At 51.0% G+C, this 16,467-nt stretch overlaps 1 protein-coding gene across 2 annotated transcripts in view; it reads right to left on the reverse strand.

The window, feature by feature from the left end:
* FAM171A1 (family with sequence similarity 171 member A1) overlaps positions 1 to 7,293 on the reverse strand; it is a 79,204-nt gene extending 71,911 nt beyond the window's left edge. Inside the window, exons 1-2 of one of the 2 annotated variants that reach the window (XM_054161052.1) lie at positions 7,062 to 7,293; positions 6,497 to 6,642 (exon numbers count right to left, since the gene is read on the reverse strand). In XM_054161052.1, the coding sequence (XP_054017027.1) occupies positions 6,497 to 6,590 (94 nt within the window). In that variant the 5' untranslated portion in view covers positions 6,591 to 6,642; positions 7,062 to 7,293. Of the gene's footprint in view, positions 1 to 6,496 lie in introns of both variants that reach the window. The other variant, XM_054161051.1, reaches the window with a different exon arrangement.
* Between the last annotated feature and the right edge of the window lie 9,174 nt (positions 7,294 to 16,467).

Below are 16,467 nucleotides of genomic sequence, written 5' to 3' on the forward strand. Positions count from 1 at the left end.
ACACTGCTACACAAACACCAGCAAGAGAAAGCAGACAAAGGTGAGAGTAACAATGCAGCTTAAGCCAGAATAAATCAGCTCTTGGGAATACAAAGCTAATTAAAAACATGGGAAAAAAACATGCAGACAAGCCCAAACAGCTCTGCAAGCCTCCTTCCTTGTTTCCAACCCTTTCTTTTTGTTTATTTACTCTTGGGAGTGAACCACTTAGGCTTGTAAGCACAATGCCACAAAGAGAAACCGTTTGGAAATGTAAATAGACAGCTCCTACTGGAGCCCTGGGAAATGCAAGGCAACCCAGGCAGGTAACCCCAGATGGAGTGCTCTTCCACACAGCTTCCTTCATAGTACACATTCAGCAGCCCAGCCAGAGAGCAACATTGTGGATTGACCTGAGTCAGTGGAAGCACAAACAGCCTTGCCCGGGCTGCCATCCTGGTCAGCAGAGATCCACACAGTGTGCTTCATCTGATCAGAGGTGCTTACTCCAGCTGGAAAGTTCAGATCTTCCCATCCATACAAGGGCCATGGATGACTAGCCAAGATAGGCGAGATGCCTGCTGCCTTGGATGACAATTGTGTATCTCCTGCATGAGAAGTCTCACATTCACAGAGATGAGGGGTTTGCATCTCACCCTCACTTTGCTCATGGCACGGAGAGCCAGAGGCCTGCACACAACTGATCATTCATTAATTTCCTCCCAGCAGCAGCCCAAGTACAGCATTTACCTTCATCTGTTGTTGCTTTAGTATCAAGCAAGCTTCACACCACCATTTGAGAACCACTTGTTGCTGCGTTAGTACAGGTCCTGGCTCACAAAGGATGAAAGGCCTCTGCCTCTTCTTGATCTCAGCCTTCACTGCCTGCCAAAGTAAGCTGCCCTTCTCTGTAGGACGCTGCTCTGCACACTCGCAAGTGCCACACAACCCTTCAGCAGCTAAAGCTTCAGAAGACACAGAAACAATTTGCACCTTACTGGATTCAGATCCTTTGTCACCACCCCCAAGCTAAAGGATGCTGCCACTTCCTTCCCCTTAGTGCCTCCCCCCACTCCATTTCCTCCCTGCTAGCTGCAGGTGCTGTCTCCTCAAAGCCTGGTCCCCACAGGGCAGGGGCTGAGAGTGGCCCTGACAAGAGTCACCCCATGGGCAGGCTCCCACACACAGTGATGGGGAGGCTTCACCTCCTGGTGTACATGAAGAATCACACAATTTTTAGGTTGGAAAAGCCCTCTAAGATCATCTAGTCCAACCACTGACCCAACATGACCATGGCCACCAAACCATGTCCAAAGTGTCATGGCCACACGTTTCTGTAACACCTCTAGGGATGGCGACTCCTCCACCGCCCTGGGCAGCCTGTGCCAATGCTTGACCACTCTTGCAGCAAAGACAATTTTCCTGATCTCCCACCTAAAGCACTTCCCAATAAGCCTCCACAGGCCGTGACTGCATACCACTGCAGAAGAGCAGGAGCAATTAAAGACACCTTCAGTGTCGGATCTCTCTTCAAATCGTACTTCACAGCCACAGTAGCTCTGTTTAAACACAGCCCAAGCAGCTAGTGAGTCAGATTTATAGACTATATTATAATAAGTGGGTTTTTTTCCTTCAGATCATCTCAAGTTCTGTTGCTCCTCAAGCTAGCAAAGAAAAAGTGACTGAACCAGAAAATATCTGATCCAGAACACTGGCATTTAACATGAAATGAACACTTAGCTCCGAGTTAAAAATGCACTTAAATCCCACTGTCAAGGGCTCAGGCTTGCCATTACGTCAAACATGACTCTGCCTTAACATTCTGAAGTGAAAGATTCCATGCAGTTATTAAAAGCAACAAGAAATTACACCATATGCACATCTTCATGGCAAATACATTTATATCTCTCCAGATACTAAAGCTCATGTTGGGATAAAGCCCGTGCAGGATGCTTCCTACTCATGCACAACAGGCCAGATATCACGTGAATTGAAAACTTAATGGAAACCAGCCTACAGGAAAATGGTTCTGGAATTTGTGAAGGAAAGAAAGATACAAAAAATAAGCATTCAGCTCTCCTTGGTATTTTCCAAAACAAACTGTTTTTGTGTATATTATTAGCATGTATCCTATTTAGTAGTATTACATTTGTTTGGCCTAGTAAATACAACCCTTCACACCCTTCTTCCTTCCCTTATTTGTGCTTCCTGACAGGTAAATGGCAAAACCAGTGAGAGCTGTGGGAGAGGCAGGGCACCAACAGCGCAGCTCTCAGAGCTCAGCTTTCTTCATATCTAGAGGCAGAACTGATCTGTATGGAGCAAAGGGAAAATAACCCAGCAAAAAGTACAGCAGGCAGAATACAACAAACACTGGAAGGGGTAAGGATCTTGGAGAGGTGAATTCATTTGCCTTTGGCTGACTGGAGAAATAACCATCTCCCTAACTCACATGCTCAAGGTAGACCAAGGTCTTGGTCAAATTACTGGGGTCATTTCCAATAGATGGAAAAGAAACATCATTCCCAACCGTGCTGGCAGCCAAGCTTCAGGCAGGGTTGGTAAGAAATGCACTAAAGCTGGACCACCAAGCTGCCAGGTCCCCTGCACACCAGAACTAACACCACCTATTGAGCAGGTTTCCTTGCCATGCACTTCTGGTTTTCTTCACACACCAAGGCTGTAACCACTCACTGCTCAGAAAGTAAAACACTCACCTGAAGCTTGTACTAACAGAAGGCAGAGCAACATTTCTGTTCTTCCATGCACCAAAAACACAGAATGGCTTAGGTTGGAATGGACCTTAGAGATCATCTACTCCAACTCTCTCAGCTAGACTCAGCTGCTCAAGGCCGCATCCAGCCTGGCTTTTAACACTTCAGGGAGGAGGCATCCACAGCCTCCCTGGGCAGCCTACTCCAGAGTGTCACCACCCTGGTACCAAAGAGCTTCTTCCTAAGCTCCAGTCTAACCCTGCTCTGCCTCAGCTTCAAACCATTCCCCCTTGCCCCTGCCTCCTCCCCTGCACACAAATACGTCCATCCAGGCTTCTGGTAAATTAACAAGCATATGGTAAAATTGCATTTCATTGCTACCAGAAACCTCTCCTGGATGGAGGGGGGCTGCTATTTGAAACCTTGCACTTGGCCAGAAGTTGGCACAGAAAGCAGCCATCCCTAAAACTTTCATGAAGCAGTGAGAGGTGTCAGTGTGAGGTTAAAAGCAGAAAGAAAAAGCAGGGGGATGGAGAAGGCTGGTTTAAGGCTGTGTCTGGTCACACATGCCAATCAACAGGCTATTTGATTACTCACAACTTCTGAGTTTTGAACAACTACTGAAATGTGAATTAAGTGAGTTTAAACCAACGGGCGCTGCAGCAGACAACAACCACACTAGATTTCTGCAGTACAGCACCATATCCTGGGATTGCTCTTTAAAGAACCTCCCCAGCATCTGCAGATGAATCATCCTCCTCTTCTGCTGGGCAGCACTTACAGGCGACAAAGAAAGTCAACCTCTTCTCAGCTTACACCCATTTAGCTTCCACTCCCCCTGGATTAATGTTACCTCTTCACAGAGCTCTTAAATTCCTATTTGCCAAGGCTCCCTAAGTTTAAGAGGGATCCGTTCACACTTTTATGTATTTGAGAGCAGTTAAAGATGTTGAGCCTTGCACCTTCAAGGATCTCCGACACCCTCACTCCTGGGGGCTCCAAGCACCAACACTGCCCCAAATTACCAACTCATCTGTGTGGATTTTACCATACCAAAGAAAACAAGTTCCTGAAACTGAGAGGTTGTTACCTCTGTGACCTTCAGAGGCTACAGAAGATCTGCATAATGAATCAAGTAAAGTCAGAGCTTGCCCAAGCCATGCAATTTTCTAAACGGGGTGCTAAATGCAGAGCTTAATTACCAACACTTTCCATACTCACCAATTACCTCATCAGTCTGGCCCAGCAGAATTCAGAGTCGGGACTGTCTGGGCTGAAAGCAGCCAGAGAAATGCTCCAAGCAAAGCTTTGCTCCTCATCCTCACAGCAAGGACAGGCTGAGGAAGCTGCAATTGTTTAGCCTGAAGAAGAGAAGGCTCCAGGGACACCTAATAGCAGCAGGAGCTACAAGAAGGCTGCAGAGGGACTGTCTGCAAAGGCCTTCAGTGACAGGACAAGGGGCAATGGTTTGAAATGAGAGCAAAGCAGATTTAGATTGGATGTGAGGAACAAGCTCTGCACCATGAGGGTGCTGAAACACTGCAACAGGTTGCCCAGGGAGGTAGCTGAGGCCCCATCCCTGGAGATCTTCAAGGTGAAGCTATGCAAGACTCTGAGCAAGCTGCTCTAGTGGAAGACATCCCTGCTGAGTGCAGGGGGGTTGGACTGGATGACCTTTGGAGGTCCCTTGCAAGCCAGACCATTATAGGATTCTAAGACTCTATGATCCCAACACACTGACTACAAATCTCACCTTCAAACAGCTTTGGTTGGTACGCAAATGAGGAAGGTCCCTGGTATCACAACTCTTTTCCCAAGAAGATATTCACACCTGATGATTAGGAACTTAACCAAGGGTTAACAAAAAGAAAAGGCTCATAGTCTGTAGCTGGTAACTAGTAAAGAGAACAGAATTCAACATGAGACCAGCTCTACTATCCACTAGCCATTCAAAGAGTGGAGAGTGGGCTCCTAATGAGGCTTAACGATGCTGTCTATGAAAGCTCAACTGTTCTTATGTGAAAGGTAAAATAAGACCATTCTGTTTAGACAGAAACATGCTCTGCTCACAGACATAGCTGCTGTTGGTTAAATATCAGCTACCAAGCTTGCTGTGAGTGCAGCAGTTAAAGACAAGTCCTTACACAGAGCATGAAGTGAACTTGACAACCGAAGAGGAGATAACAGGGCATTGAAAGGCACTAATTTTGCCAATACCTCACCACTTTGATCACATCTGTGAAAGAGATTTTCCATATGACATACAAATTGCAATAGATTTTGCTATTACCTTGGTTCAAGGGATGGACAGAGTAGGTTTTCTGGCATGCTTGTCAATAAACTCCATGCAGTCCAAGGTTAACTGGCATTTGAGTTACAGCTTAGTATTTTATTCCAGAACTGCACTGTTTGGTCCTTAAAATAAAGGCATGTGCTGACATCACACCCGATGTCAGCTTGCCTAGCATGGCATATTTTACTACAAGACACCAACACCTCCTGGAGCACAGCTCAGGCCCACCTAGATCTTGGCATACAGCAAACATGACCACAAAAGAGCGAGCTCAAAAAGGTTACTTTAAACATCTTCTGGTGCAGGCATCACTTGTAAATCCTTGATAGCAGGCAAGGCAAGAAAGCTCACAGGAAGGAGGCTGTAAAGGTGTTTCTGGCATGGTATCCTGCCAGCCCAGTGCCATGGAGAGTACACCAGGATATTACCCCTCATCTCAGATGCCTCTTTCAGCCCCTCGGCAATGCCTTCCACAAAGCCAACAGTGACCGTGGGGGTGGCCACGGTTGCCCCTAACCGATTTCGTGCCCTTATGCATCCACGTTTCCTGTGCCCCAACACAGCCGAGTCCCTAGCAGGAGCGATGCTGCCGCAGGCTCCCTGACGGAGCCTGGCAGGGGGACTGCCCTCCTGCCCCCGAAGGCAGAACCAAGGTCGAGAGGTGCCCGGACCATCGCCTGCTCGCCGAGCCCACCCGCGGGTGCAGACAGCAGGGCAGGTGCACCCCGGCACCCGTAGGGCGCCAGCACAGCCAGAGCGGCTGCCCAGGAGCTGCCCCAGGTGCTGGGAGCGCCGCCGCGGCCTCCAGGGTCTCGGCCGCTGCCCCGCTGCGGCTGCTGCTCCCGCCCGGGCGGCGGCGGAGCGGGGAACCGACCCTGCCCGGCCGGGGCAGCTTCTTCCCGGCTGCGCCGGGGCGCAGCCGCCGCCCGGCACCGTGACAGGCCCCGGCCCGGCCGGCAACAGCCCACCACGCCGAACAAAAGACCCGGCCGAGGCCCGGAAACGTCCCGGGGTGGCGGGCCGAGCCCCGCCGCCAGCCCGGGGGATGCGGAGAGCGCGGACCGGCCGAGGCACACGCTGCGGCCGCCGCTGCTGCCCCACCGCACGGCTCCCACCACCGCGGCGAACGCGGCGAGGAGGGGGCGGCGGGAGAAGGACGCAATGCAACAGCTCCGGCGGCGCGGAGCGAAGGAGGGAGGGAAGGAGGGGGCTGCACAATGGGGCCAGCGGCAGCCCCTGCCCCTTCCGTTAACAAAAGCTCCCCGGCCGCGGGGCTCACACCCGCCTCCGCCGCGGGGCTGCCTCCACCACCCCAGGCCTAGCGGGGGGTCTGCAGCGGGCGGGGGCCCCGCTGCGCCCCGCAGCCGGAGCGTGGAGGGGGCCGGGAAAGGGCTCGCCCCGCCGCCCACCCTCCGGCCAAGCCCCCGCCGCCCGCACAATGCAGCCCCCCCGCGCCGCCCCGGGGCCGCTGCACAAAGCGGGCCGGTCCCGCCGCCCTTCCCGCACCGACCTTGAGCCGCCTCGGGCGCCGCTAAGGTTTTGGTCACCGCCTTCCACACGTTACAGCCCAGCAGGCAGAGGAGAAGCGCCGCCGACCTGCTCATTTCCACCCGTCGCCGCCAGCCGCCGCCAGGGAGGGAGCCGCCGCCGGAGCCGCTGCCCGGAGGAGGAGGAGGAGGAGGAGAAAGAGCCGCATCAGGGGCTGGCCCGCTCCGCGCCTCCCTCCATGTTGCCGTGCGCTGCCCCTCCTGCTTTCTCCGCCCGCTGCATTGTCGTCCCGCCGCCGCGACCCGGCCTCGCGTCCGCGCCTGGCCCGCGGGCGGGCGGCGGAGATGGGGTGGGAAAGGCGGGAGCGGTGCGCGGCCGGGGTCCCTGCCGGCTTTCGCTCCTGCTTCCCGCTGATTCCCTCTCCCCGCACTCCTGGCAGGCGCAGCCGGGCCCCGCCACCCGCTCGTTAACCCTTTGCATCCCCGGTGCTGCCTGTCTCTGCTCACCATCCCCGGGTGCCTGCCCGGCTCTATCTACTATGCTCGCATTTAGTTCTGCTTCCGGCAGGCGCAGCAGGGCCCCGGTACCTGTCCGGTTCTGTTCGTTGTCACTCCTCGGTGCTGCACGGCTCCATTAGCTGTCACCCCCTGGTGCCCGCCAGGTTCCATTCGTTGTCACTCTCCCGATGCCTGCTGGGTTCCGTTCGTTGTCTTCCCCCACGCGGTGCCGCCCGGTCCCATTTGCCGTTCCCCCGCCACGCTGCTACCCGGCTCCGTTCGCTGTCATCCGCTCCCCTTCCCGGGTGGCCTCCCGGCCCCATTCGCTGCCTGACGCCCCCCACCCCTCCCACCCCCCAACTCCCTACAGCCGCAGCCGGGCCCGCCGCGCGCTCATTGACCCCCAGCGGCAGCAGTGCCCGCGCGCCGGACCCGGCGGGACAGCGCCGCCTGCCGGCCGCGCCCCGCCGCGGGCTGAGAGGTACCGGTGACGTGCGGACCGAGCTGCGGATCTCCCGGGGGGCCAAGCTGGGCCCCACCGTGCCTCGTCGTCCTGCCAACACCGAGGGCAGGAGTGTGGCCCCGGCGGGCAGCCCGCACCGCCCACCCGCCAGGTGCGACGGCGCTCACCTGCCGCAGACGGGGCGCAGGTGCTGCTGCAGACACTCTGATGAGTGTCTGACACTGCCCCACCGCACACAGACCTCCCAAGCACTGCAGCGCGCCTGCGAGACTGAAGCTTGGATGCCTACAGGCTTCATCTCTCACAGAGGTGTCTTAAGGCTTCAGGTGTTATTTGCAATGTGCATTAGTCAGTAAAATCTGCCTCCAAAAGGCAATGTTTGTTCATTTGCCTGTAGAAAGCAGTGTGATCGTTTACTTTGTCACTTTGGTGTTTGCCCAGAGCTGCTACATCACAAGCTGCAGGTTGTTCCTTGTATGAACACTGTGAATTTCTTACTGTGGTTTTCTTGTGCCCAAGAAGGTTGTCTGCTTCCCTTTTTACAGATACCATACTCTTTCAGAGACTACAATATACTTCAGTCTGCTTTTACTGATTAGCAGTTCAAATAGGTTTTCCTGGGAGTTGCTAAATGCAGTGTCAACACTGCAACTTTATCTTTTTCTCCTGAGAATTTAGAAGATTGATTTGCAAAGCTTGGTCCTGCAAGAAAAGTGGCTACAAAAAGGCTATTCAGTTCCCAGAGGAGACCAAAAGAGCAAATGCAGATCATCTGATCGCACTCCTGCTTGGCAGAAAACAAAGATTTCAGTATCACAAACTCAGGACATGTCTAAGTGTGTCCTAGCAAGTATGGTCCAAGGAGCCCAGTGGCTTTGTTAACAAAACTGACCAAAGTCAGTGGCTGTGAGGTGACTCCTTCCTAAGGGAAGAAGCTTGGCCACAGGGTAAATAATCCCACACGATAGAGCATCTTCCTGGAGATCCCATTTCCCTTTCTCTAGGTGCCCGTTGATTTCATGGCTAGAAGCTTACCTGAATCCTATTCTTGTCCACAAGGAAAGCCACAGTAATTTGTTCTGAAGAGGAATCTACCTTTTCCTGAAGACATCTGTACTGTTTTCACAGGAAACAGGTACTGTGGTCCTTGCAGCATCTGTGGCTAACACATAGAGGTTGGGGCTGGAAAAGAAATGAGATTGGTTGGACTTGATGATCTTAGAGGTCTTTTCCAACCAAAGCAATTCTATCTTTCTATGATTTTATGATTCTGTGTTCTGTGATTCTGTGAGATACTGCAGTGACTGTGGGCTAGAGTTTTCACATAAGAAAACAGAGAGCTGTTTCCAGAGCTCTTTCCCTTATTCATCGTGCACAAAAGCAGAGTCTTTGGTTTTATCGTGCTTCTCTGTCCCCAGCACCCCTCTTCTTTTCAAATGTTGTGTAACTGAATATCTAGACCTTGACATGACAACATCCCATCCAATAACAACATGGCAGAGGAGGAAACGAAAACCCTCTTTTCTCACCATATTCCCATAACTATTTTGACCTGCCCCAGAGGGCTGTCGATAGCTGATTCTCAACAGGCTGGGCAGGCTTTGCACCAGCCCTCCTAATTGCAGCCCAGAGACACAGGCTGGGCACTCAGGACTTGTCTCCCTCCTGAAGAAGTTACATTTATATCCATAATGATGTGGTAGCATTCCTGGAAGGGCTTCCATTCCTGTCACAAAACTGAACTGTTCTTCCAAACAGCTTCTCCTGAAGGGATCTTTTCTCCCTGACTCCAGTGAGCACTGAAGTGTCCATGGAGTTATTTTGCACATTTTGTGACTGTCAAGAGTTGTGGGTTGGGGTTTTTTTTCCCTTTAAGGATTGTTATAAGGATAACACAGACTATAATTGGGAGGAAGCTGCTATTCAGCTCAAAAAGTCCTGCTTTCCCCTTTTCTGTTCCTGAGGGATCCACTCAGCTGAGGGGCTAATTCTAGCATTTGGATGTGAGCTGGCAGAACTCAAAGCTTTCTCTGGAGAAGGCCTGATTTCAGTTCTGCTGAACTCTACTTACCTGACATCTGAACTGCCATGAAGCTCCTGTGACACAAAAAGTATCAGATATAAATAAACTGAACTCTCTGTGCTGCAGCACAGTGTGGCAAAGCCAGAGCAGGCAAACAGGAGATATCTGAAGTGCAGTTTTGGTGTCATGCCTTCTAAAACCACTCTTTCCTAAAGCTCTTAATGGCTTTTCACTACGTTTAAGAGCCTCTCCTCTCAGTTTAATCCCTTGATGAAACACACTCAGAGCAGTTTAGATCTAAGCTACTCACCACTTATCCACACTGTTGCTCTCAGTTGTCTCCCTCCATGCTACCTTGGTCCTGGAAGCTGACGGAGCTACAAACATCCAACCAGGCACAGCTCTGTCTGAGTGCCTGGGCCTCCCTGTGCCCCCTTCTCTTCTGTCCCTTTGAGCCAGCAAAAATTGAACACAGGAAACTGCTGCTTAATGGCCTTTAGCTGTCACTATAAAGTTCCATGCAGATTTTAGAAACCACTTTATCATTCAATACCAAACTGGCCAACAGCATCCTCAGAGGCCAGCAGCTTAGCAAGACTTTTAAACCTGAAGTTCTCTGAAGTTCTCCAGTCAGTTGTATCAATCATCTTCTTTCTTCAGAAGCCTGGCAGCCCTGCCATGTGAGGAAAGGCTGAGAGAGCTGGGTCTGTTCAGCCTGGAGAAGAGAAGGCATAGGGCAGACCATGGACCAGGACATAGAGGGTGGCTATCAGGAGCATGGAGACTCCCTTTTCCCCAAGTAGTCCCATAGGAAAGACAAGGGGTGATGGGGACAAGTTACTGCTGGGGAGATTCCCATTGGACTCCAGAAGAAAACATTTCCCATAGAATAGAATAGAGTAGAATAGAATAGAATAGAATAGAATAGAATAGACCAGGTTGGAAGAGACCTTCAAGATCATCGTGTCCAACCTATCATCCAACACCACCCCACCAACTAAACCATGGAACCAAGCATCCTGTCAAGTCTCCTCCTGAACACCTCCAGTGATGGTGACTCCACCACCTCCTCGGGCAGCCCATTCCAATGGGCAATCACTCTCTCTGTGTAAAACTTCCTCCTAACCTCCAGCCTAAACCTCCCCTGGTGCAGCTGGACACTGGAACTCTCTCCTAAGGGAAGCAGTGGAGTCCCTACACTGGACAGTTTGCAGACCCAGCTTGGCAGGGTGCTGGGCCAGCTCATTTCAGCTGCACTGTCACCTAGAAAGGTTGGAACAGATGATCCCTGGGGTGCCTTCCAGCCTGGCACTCCGTGTTTCTGTGTCTCCTCTTCCTCTTATCTGCCTGTCACCTCTGCTTGCAAGCTTCCTGTCACCCAACACACTTCACTTACATTTGTGCCTAACTTACCCAACCTCATTTATCTTCCTGCTCCAACTTTTTCTGTTATTTCAACCTTTCAGTTTCAAATACATCAGTTTCACAACTGGAGATGACAACCTTCTGCTCAGACCCCTTGTCCTTTCTGTTCCTTTGTCATTCAAAACCTACTTACCTCTCACCTACACCTTCTAAAGAGCATTCCCAGTTCTTTCCTTTCTTCCCATCTGTTTTATCTCCTGCATTTATCTGAGGTTATCTTTCTATTGTTTATCCTGAACAATCCTGTCACAGTCCTGTTCATCAGTTTTACCTAATCTTAGTTACTCCTGGTCCCTCCCCATCCACTCCCACCTTCCTGCTCCAGCCTCTGCTTTAATCTAAACCCAGGAAGGTTTTGATCAGAATTCACCCCTTATCTCTGGTGTTACAGGATCACAGATTGCATTGGGTGGGAAGGAACCCTTAGGGGTCATCTTGTCCACCCCACCTGCAGTCAGCAGGGACACCTCCAACTAGATCACATTGCTCAGGGCCCCATCAAGCCTGACCTTGAATGTCTCCAGGAATGGGGCCTCCATTACCTCTCTGGGCAACCTGTTCCAGCATCTCACCACCCTCAGAACTTCCTCCTGATGTCCAACCTAAACCTGCCCTGCTCCAGTTTCAAACCATTGCTCCTCATCCTATCCCCACAGGCCCTTCTGAACAGTCCCTCCCCAGCCTTCCTGTAGGTCCCCTTCAGATATTGAAATGCAGCTCTAAGGTCTCCCTGGAGCCTTCTCTTCTCCAGGCTGTACCACCCCAGCTGCCTCAGCCTGTCCTCACAGCAGAGGTGCTCCAGCCCTTGAACATCGTCGTGGCCTCCTCTGGACTCCAGCAGCTCTGTGTCATTCTAATGCTGGGGACACCAGAACCAGAGGTAGTATTGATTCCTTGGTTTTCCATGCACAAGAACTGCAGAGTTATCAGTTTTAAAATTAAAGCTCAGGGCTCTTTCAAATGCAGTTATGAAGCAGCATTTAAGTAATTCACAGTTCTTGGTAATTCATGACAGGGAATTGGACTGGAATCCTGGAATCTCTGTAAGGTTTAAGCTCCAGGGGCTAGCCAAGCTTGACTTTTAGCCCTTGAAGATCATCCAGGCCAACCATCAACCCAACACCACCATGGCCAATAAACCATGTCCCCAAGTGCCATGACCACACTTTCTTGAACACCTCCAGGGAAAGTGACTCCACCACCTCCCTGGGTAGCTTGTGCCAATGACTAACCACTCTTGCAGGCAATCACCAACCTAATCCTCCCCCAGCACAATTTCAGGCCATTTTCTCCTTTCCTATCACCTGCTCCTAGGGAGAAGAGTCCAACTCTCACCTGGCTACAACCTCCTTTCAGGGAGTTGTAGAGAGCAATGAGGTCTCCCCTCAGCCTCCTCTTCTCCACACTAAACCACCCCCAGGTCCCTCAGCTGCTCCTTACCAGCCCTGTTCTCCAGACCCTTCCCCAGCTTCCTTGCCCTTCTCTGGACCTGCTCCAGCCCCTCAATATCCTTACTGAAGTGAGGGCCCCAAAACTGAACCCAGTAATCAAGGTGCAGTCTCACTGGTGCCAAGCCAAGGGGCAAATCAGCACTGCCTGCCTTCCTGGCATCAGGTTTCCACAATCTGTGAGTCAAAGCAGAAGGCTGCTCCAATAGCCTCTAGCTGTAGTTTGCCCAGCACTAGCTCGACATCCTCAGAAAAGCCTACATAGCTGCTTCCTGAAATGTTTCAGTTCCATGACCCTTCCAGACCTGCAGGCAGCTGCCCCTGCTCCCCATCCCAGTAATGTGCCAACAGGACAAACTCCAGCTCAGGAGCAGAGCTCAAGGTGTGAATTGAAGTCCCTGCAAAGCCAAGGCGGTCTGTGGGACCCCAGTGGCAGTACAGCGCCTTGAGCAGCAGATGGTGGTGGTGCACTGTCCCCTGATGCAGTCGGCCACGGACTTGGAAGAGGTGATAGGAAGAGTAATTCCCACGCTACTCCTCTTAGACTTGAAAGGTGGTGAGAATGTATTGCTCAGGAAGCTCAGCTTGATGATAGGACATTTCTGAGGGAAAGGGCTGTGGAAATGCATCCTTACACTGCCTCTGGGGTGCACTGCAAACAAAACCACAATTGCCACAGGGTAATGATATCACAGAATCCTAGAACAGCTCAGGTTGGAAGGGACCTCAGAGATCATCCACTCCAACCTCCCCACCATGGACAGGGACACCTCTCAACTAGACTCAGCTGCTCAAGGCCTCATCCAGCCTGGCCTTCAACACCCCCAGGGAGGAGGCAGCCACAGCCTCCCTGGGCAGCCTATTCCAGAGTCTCACCACCCTCCTACTGAAGAACTTCTTCCTCAGCTCCAGTCTAACCCTGCTCTGGCTCAGCTTCAAACCATTCCCCCTTGTCCTGTCTCTAGACACCCTCAGGAAAAGTCCCTCTGCAGCCTTCCTGTAGGATCTCTTCAAGTATTGACAGGCAGCTCTAAGGTGCCCCTGGAGTCTTTAGTTCTCTAGGCTATGCTCAGTCTCTGCAGCCCACTCTTAGCCACCCCACTGAGCCAGCTCCCATGTCCCAACTCACTCCCTATGCAATCTGGTTCCAATGCTCCACTGCTCAGCAACACCTTCTGAGGTTGAACCTAAACCTCCCCCAGTGCCTCTTGGTTTATGTCCTGTCCAACATGAACACAGCAAACAGATGACTTCCTTCCTCTTTGCAGCAGCAACTTTTGTTGGAACTTGCTGCTGCCTCCCTCCTCACTCCTCTGCCCCTTTGGCTGTCAGTCTCCCCAGAGAACTCATCATTCCCACTGCCCTCCTGGAAGGGCTCCCAGGTCATCCAAACTTCTCTCACAGTAAGCAGAGTTGCTGGGCATCCCTTGTAACGTGGGAATTTCCATGGCTGAGCCTCAAATCTCACAAGCCTTATTAAAAACACATTGCCTGCTCTTGGATTTCCTCCTGATTCCAACAGGGGGCAAGGGTTTGGGGGTTGAAACCTAAGAGAAACCTGTAGCTGCTTTGCTGCCCTACTCCTCAGAGCCAGAATTTTCACAGCTTCACAGATTGCATCGGGTTGGAAAGGATCCTCCAAGGTCATCTTGTCCAAGCCTCTTGGACATGTCTGTGACAGAAGTGAAAGGCAGAATAGACATTCCCAAAGGAATGGGGGTGTCTAAAGGGCACTGCACACCCTGAAGCACAGGGAAGGTGTATCAGGGGGTTAACATTTAGAACCCAGCACCTTTCATGTGCTGCCTCCTGCCAAGGCCTCAGCCACATCGGAAGAGAAGGAAAGCTCCTGTGTTTTGCAGGCAATGCTTTTGTACAGCTCAGGAGGTGAAGTTTTAGGCCCATGACTTATGTTTGGTTTGGGATTCTTTCTGCTCTCCTCTTGCAAAATGCTGTCTCCATCCTGCATCCATTTGGCACCTGATTACAGAAGTGCCTTGTACTGAGGCACTGAACTCCATCTTTTCCTTGTCAGAATACCAATTTAATCAAGTGGGTGGAAGGGAGAGAAGAAAAGCAACCCAGACTAAGCTTTCAAGCTAATTTGACTCCCTTACGTTATTCCCAACTTCATTTCTAACTTCCAATCCATTATTTGCCAGACCATCTGAAAGCTGGAGGTGAAGAGGGTGGTTTATACCATCTGCCATCCAAGGCTGAGAGCAGAGGAGGCTAGAAGGCTCTGAAATGCTGGCAGAACATGGGCTTGAAGAATTTATGCTCACTCAGGGACCTCTCCCAGCACTGCTCTGTGCTTGTGTGGCCAGCCATGGGAATATCACGGGGGAGTTTTAACTTGCAATGATGCAAGGACGTAATAATTCCCACATTTTTCTCTCAATGGCAGGGGGAAGGTAGCTTGAAGAACAGGAAGGCTGAGGATTTGGGACCTCTAGTTTCTCCAAAGTGATATTAAAAGATTCTTTCACTCCAGATGCTTTGTGTTTCTAAGCTCCTTAAAGATTTATGACCTTGATGACGATCATTTTCCCCTGTGAAATTTCTCTTCTGCTGAAGTATTTACAGGAAGAAATAAAGTTTTCCTTTTTTCCCCTCAAGTCAGCAAAGCTTTTCCTGTGAGGCTTTCTGAATGAGAGGGAGGAGATTAGAGTTTCAGGAACATACCTTAACTCACTTTAGAAGCATTTACTGGCCTTCCTGCTGTGCCTCCTGCAGTGGCTGCCTCTGCTCCTGCACCTTCAGCTTTGTTCGGTGGGAAAAGATCGGGATAAAAATCCACAAACAAGTTTTGAGATGCTTTACATCATAAAACCCCACTGGGGATGCTGTTGGTTTTGACTAAAGGAGGGAGCTTCACTTAATGGGATTAAGGAAATTTCCAGCTGATTGGAGCCTCTTTTTCCCTGCCCCTCATTACCAAGAAGAAACGTTTAATCATTAACTGTACTGCAGCCAGGGGCCACTGAATCAATGCCTAAGGCTTAAGCTGCACAGGAGGGAGGAAACTGCCCTCAGGAGGGGGTTTTAGCAAGACAGAGAATATTTATTTTGGTCCTTGGATGCACCTTGACACTGCCTGAAATTAACAGCTCCTTACAGGCTCCTCTCAGAAGTTGTGGAGTCTCCTTCTCTGGAGACTCTCAAGGCCCATCTGGATGTCTTCCTCTGTGACCTGAGCTGGGTTGTATGGTCCTGCTCTGGCAAGGGGGTTGGATTCAATGATCTCTTTGGATCCCTTCCAACCCCTGACATACTGTGGCCCTGTGATCGTTTTGGTTGGTTGGTTGGTTTTTGTTTCCCTATCAAACACTGTCCTGCTAGGGGTGGTCAGAAAAGAAATAAATAAATGAAAATCATCTATTTATTAGGAAAAAGTTCTTTCCAGTGAGGGTGGGGAGACACTGGAACAGGTTGCCCAAGGGAGGCTGTGGCTGCCCCCTCCCTGGAGGTGTTCAAGACCTGGCTGGATGAGGCCTTGAGCAAGCTGGGCTGGTGGGAGGTGTCCCTGCCCATGGCAGGGTGGGGTGTTGGACCTGGATGATCTTTAGGGTCCCTTCCAACCCAACCCATTCTGTGAGCATATGAATGTCATGGAAGTGACAATCAGCAATAAGGATCCAAATAAGGCAGGAGCAAAACCTCCTGTAACAAGAATCACTGGAGTTCAAAAGAGAAGAGGAAATAATTCCTGTATTGTTAACAAAAGGCAGGACATTTGAGTGGAGCTACCTGGAAAAGGCAGGCTGCAGCTTTGCAAGCCTCTCCTGTTAACTCTAAAACTCAGCTTGCAGTGAGCCAAGAGCAGACTTCCTTGCTGATAACACAGTCAAAGTAATTCTGATTTGATTAAGTGTGGCCTGTGGTTTGGGGTTTTTTTCTGTTTGTATGTCTCCAGTCACATAAAAATCCAGTCAGTTACCAAGCAGAAGGATTGCAGAAATGGCTTTGTTTACAAAAGCTGCCACTTCTTCTGCCAGGCCATTTGGCAGCAAAATAAACAGATGCTGAAAAGATAAAGATGCTGAAACTGCCTCTTCACAGTGAAACGAGGGCCATGGCAGAAAAACACAGCCCCCACACAAGCCATCAGGAGAAGGAAGATGACAGAGAACAGAG

This window comes from Dryobates pubescens, chromosome 4 (assembly GCF_014839835.1).
Source record: "Dryobates pubescens isolate bDryPub1 chromosome 4, bDryPub1.pri, whole genome shotgun sequence".
NCBI classification, from domain to species: Eukaryota; Metazoa; Chordata; class Aves; order Piciformes; family Picidae; genus Dryobates; species Dryobates pubescens.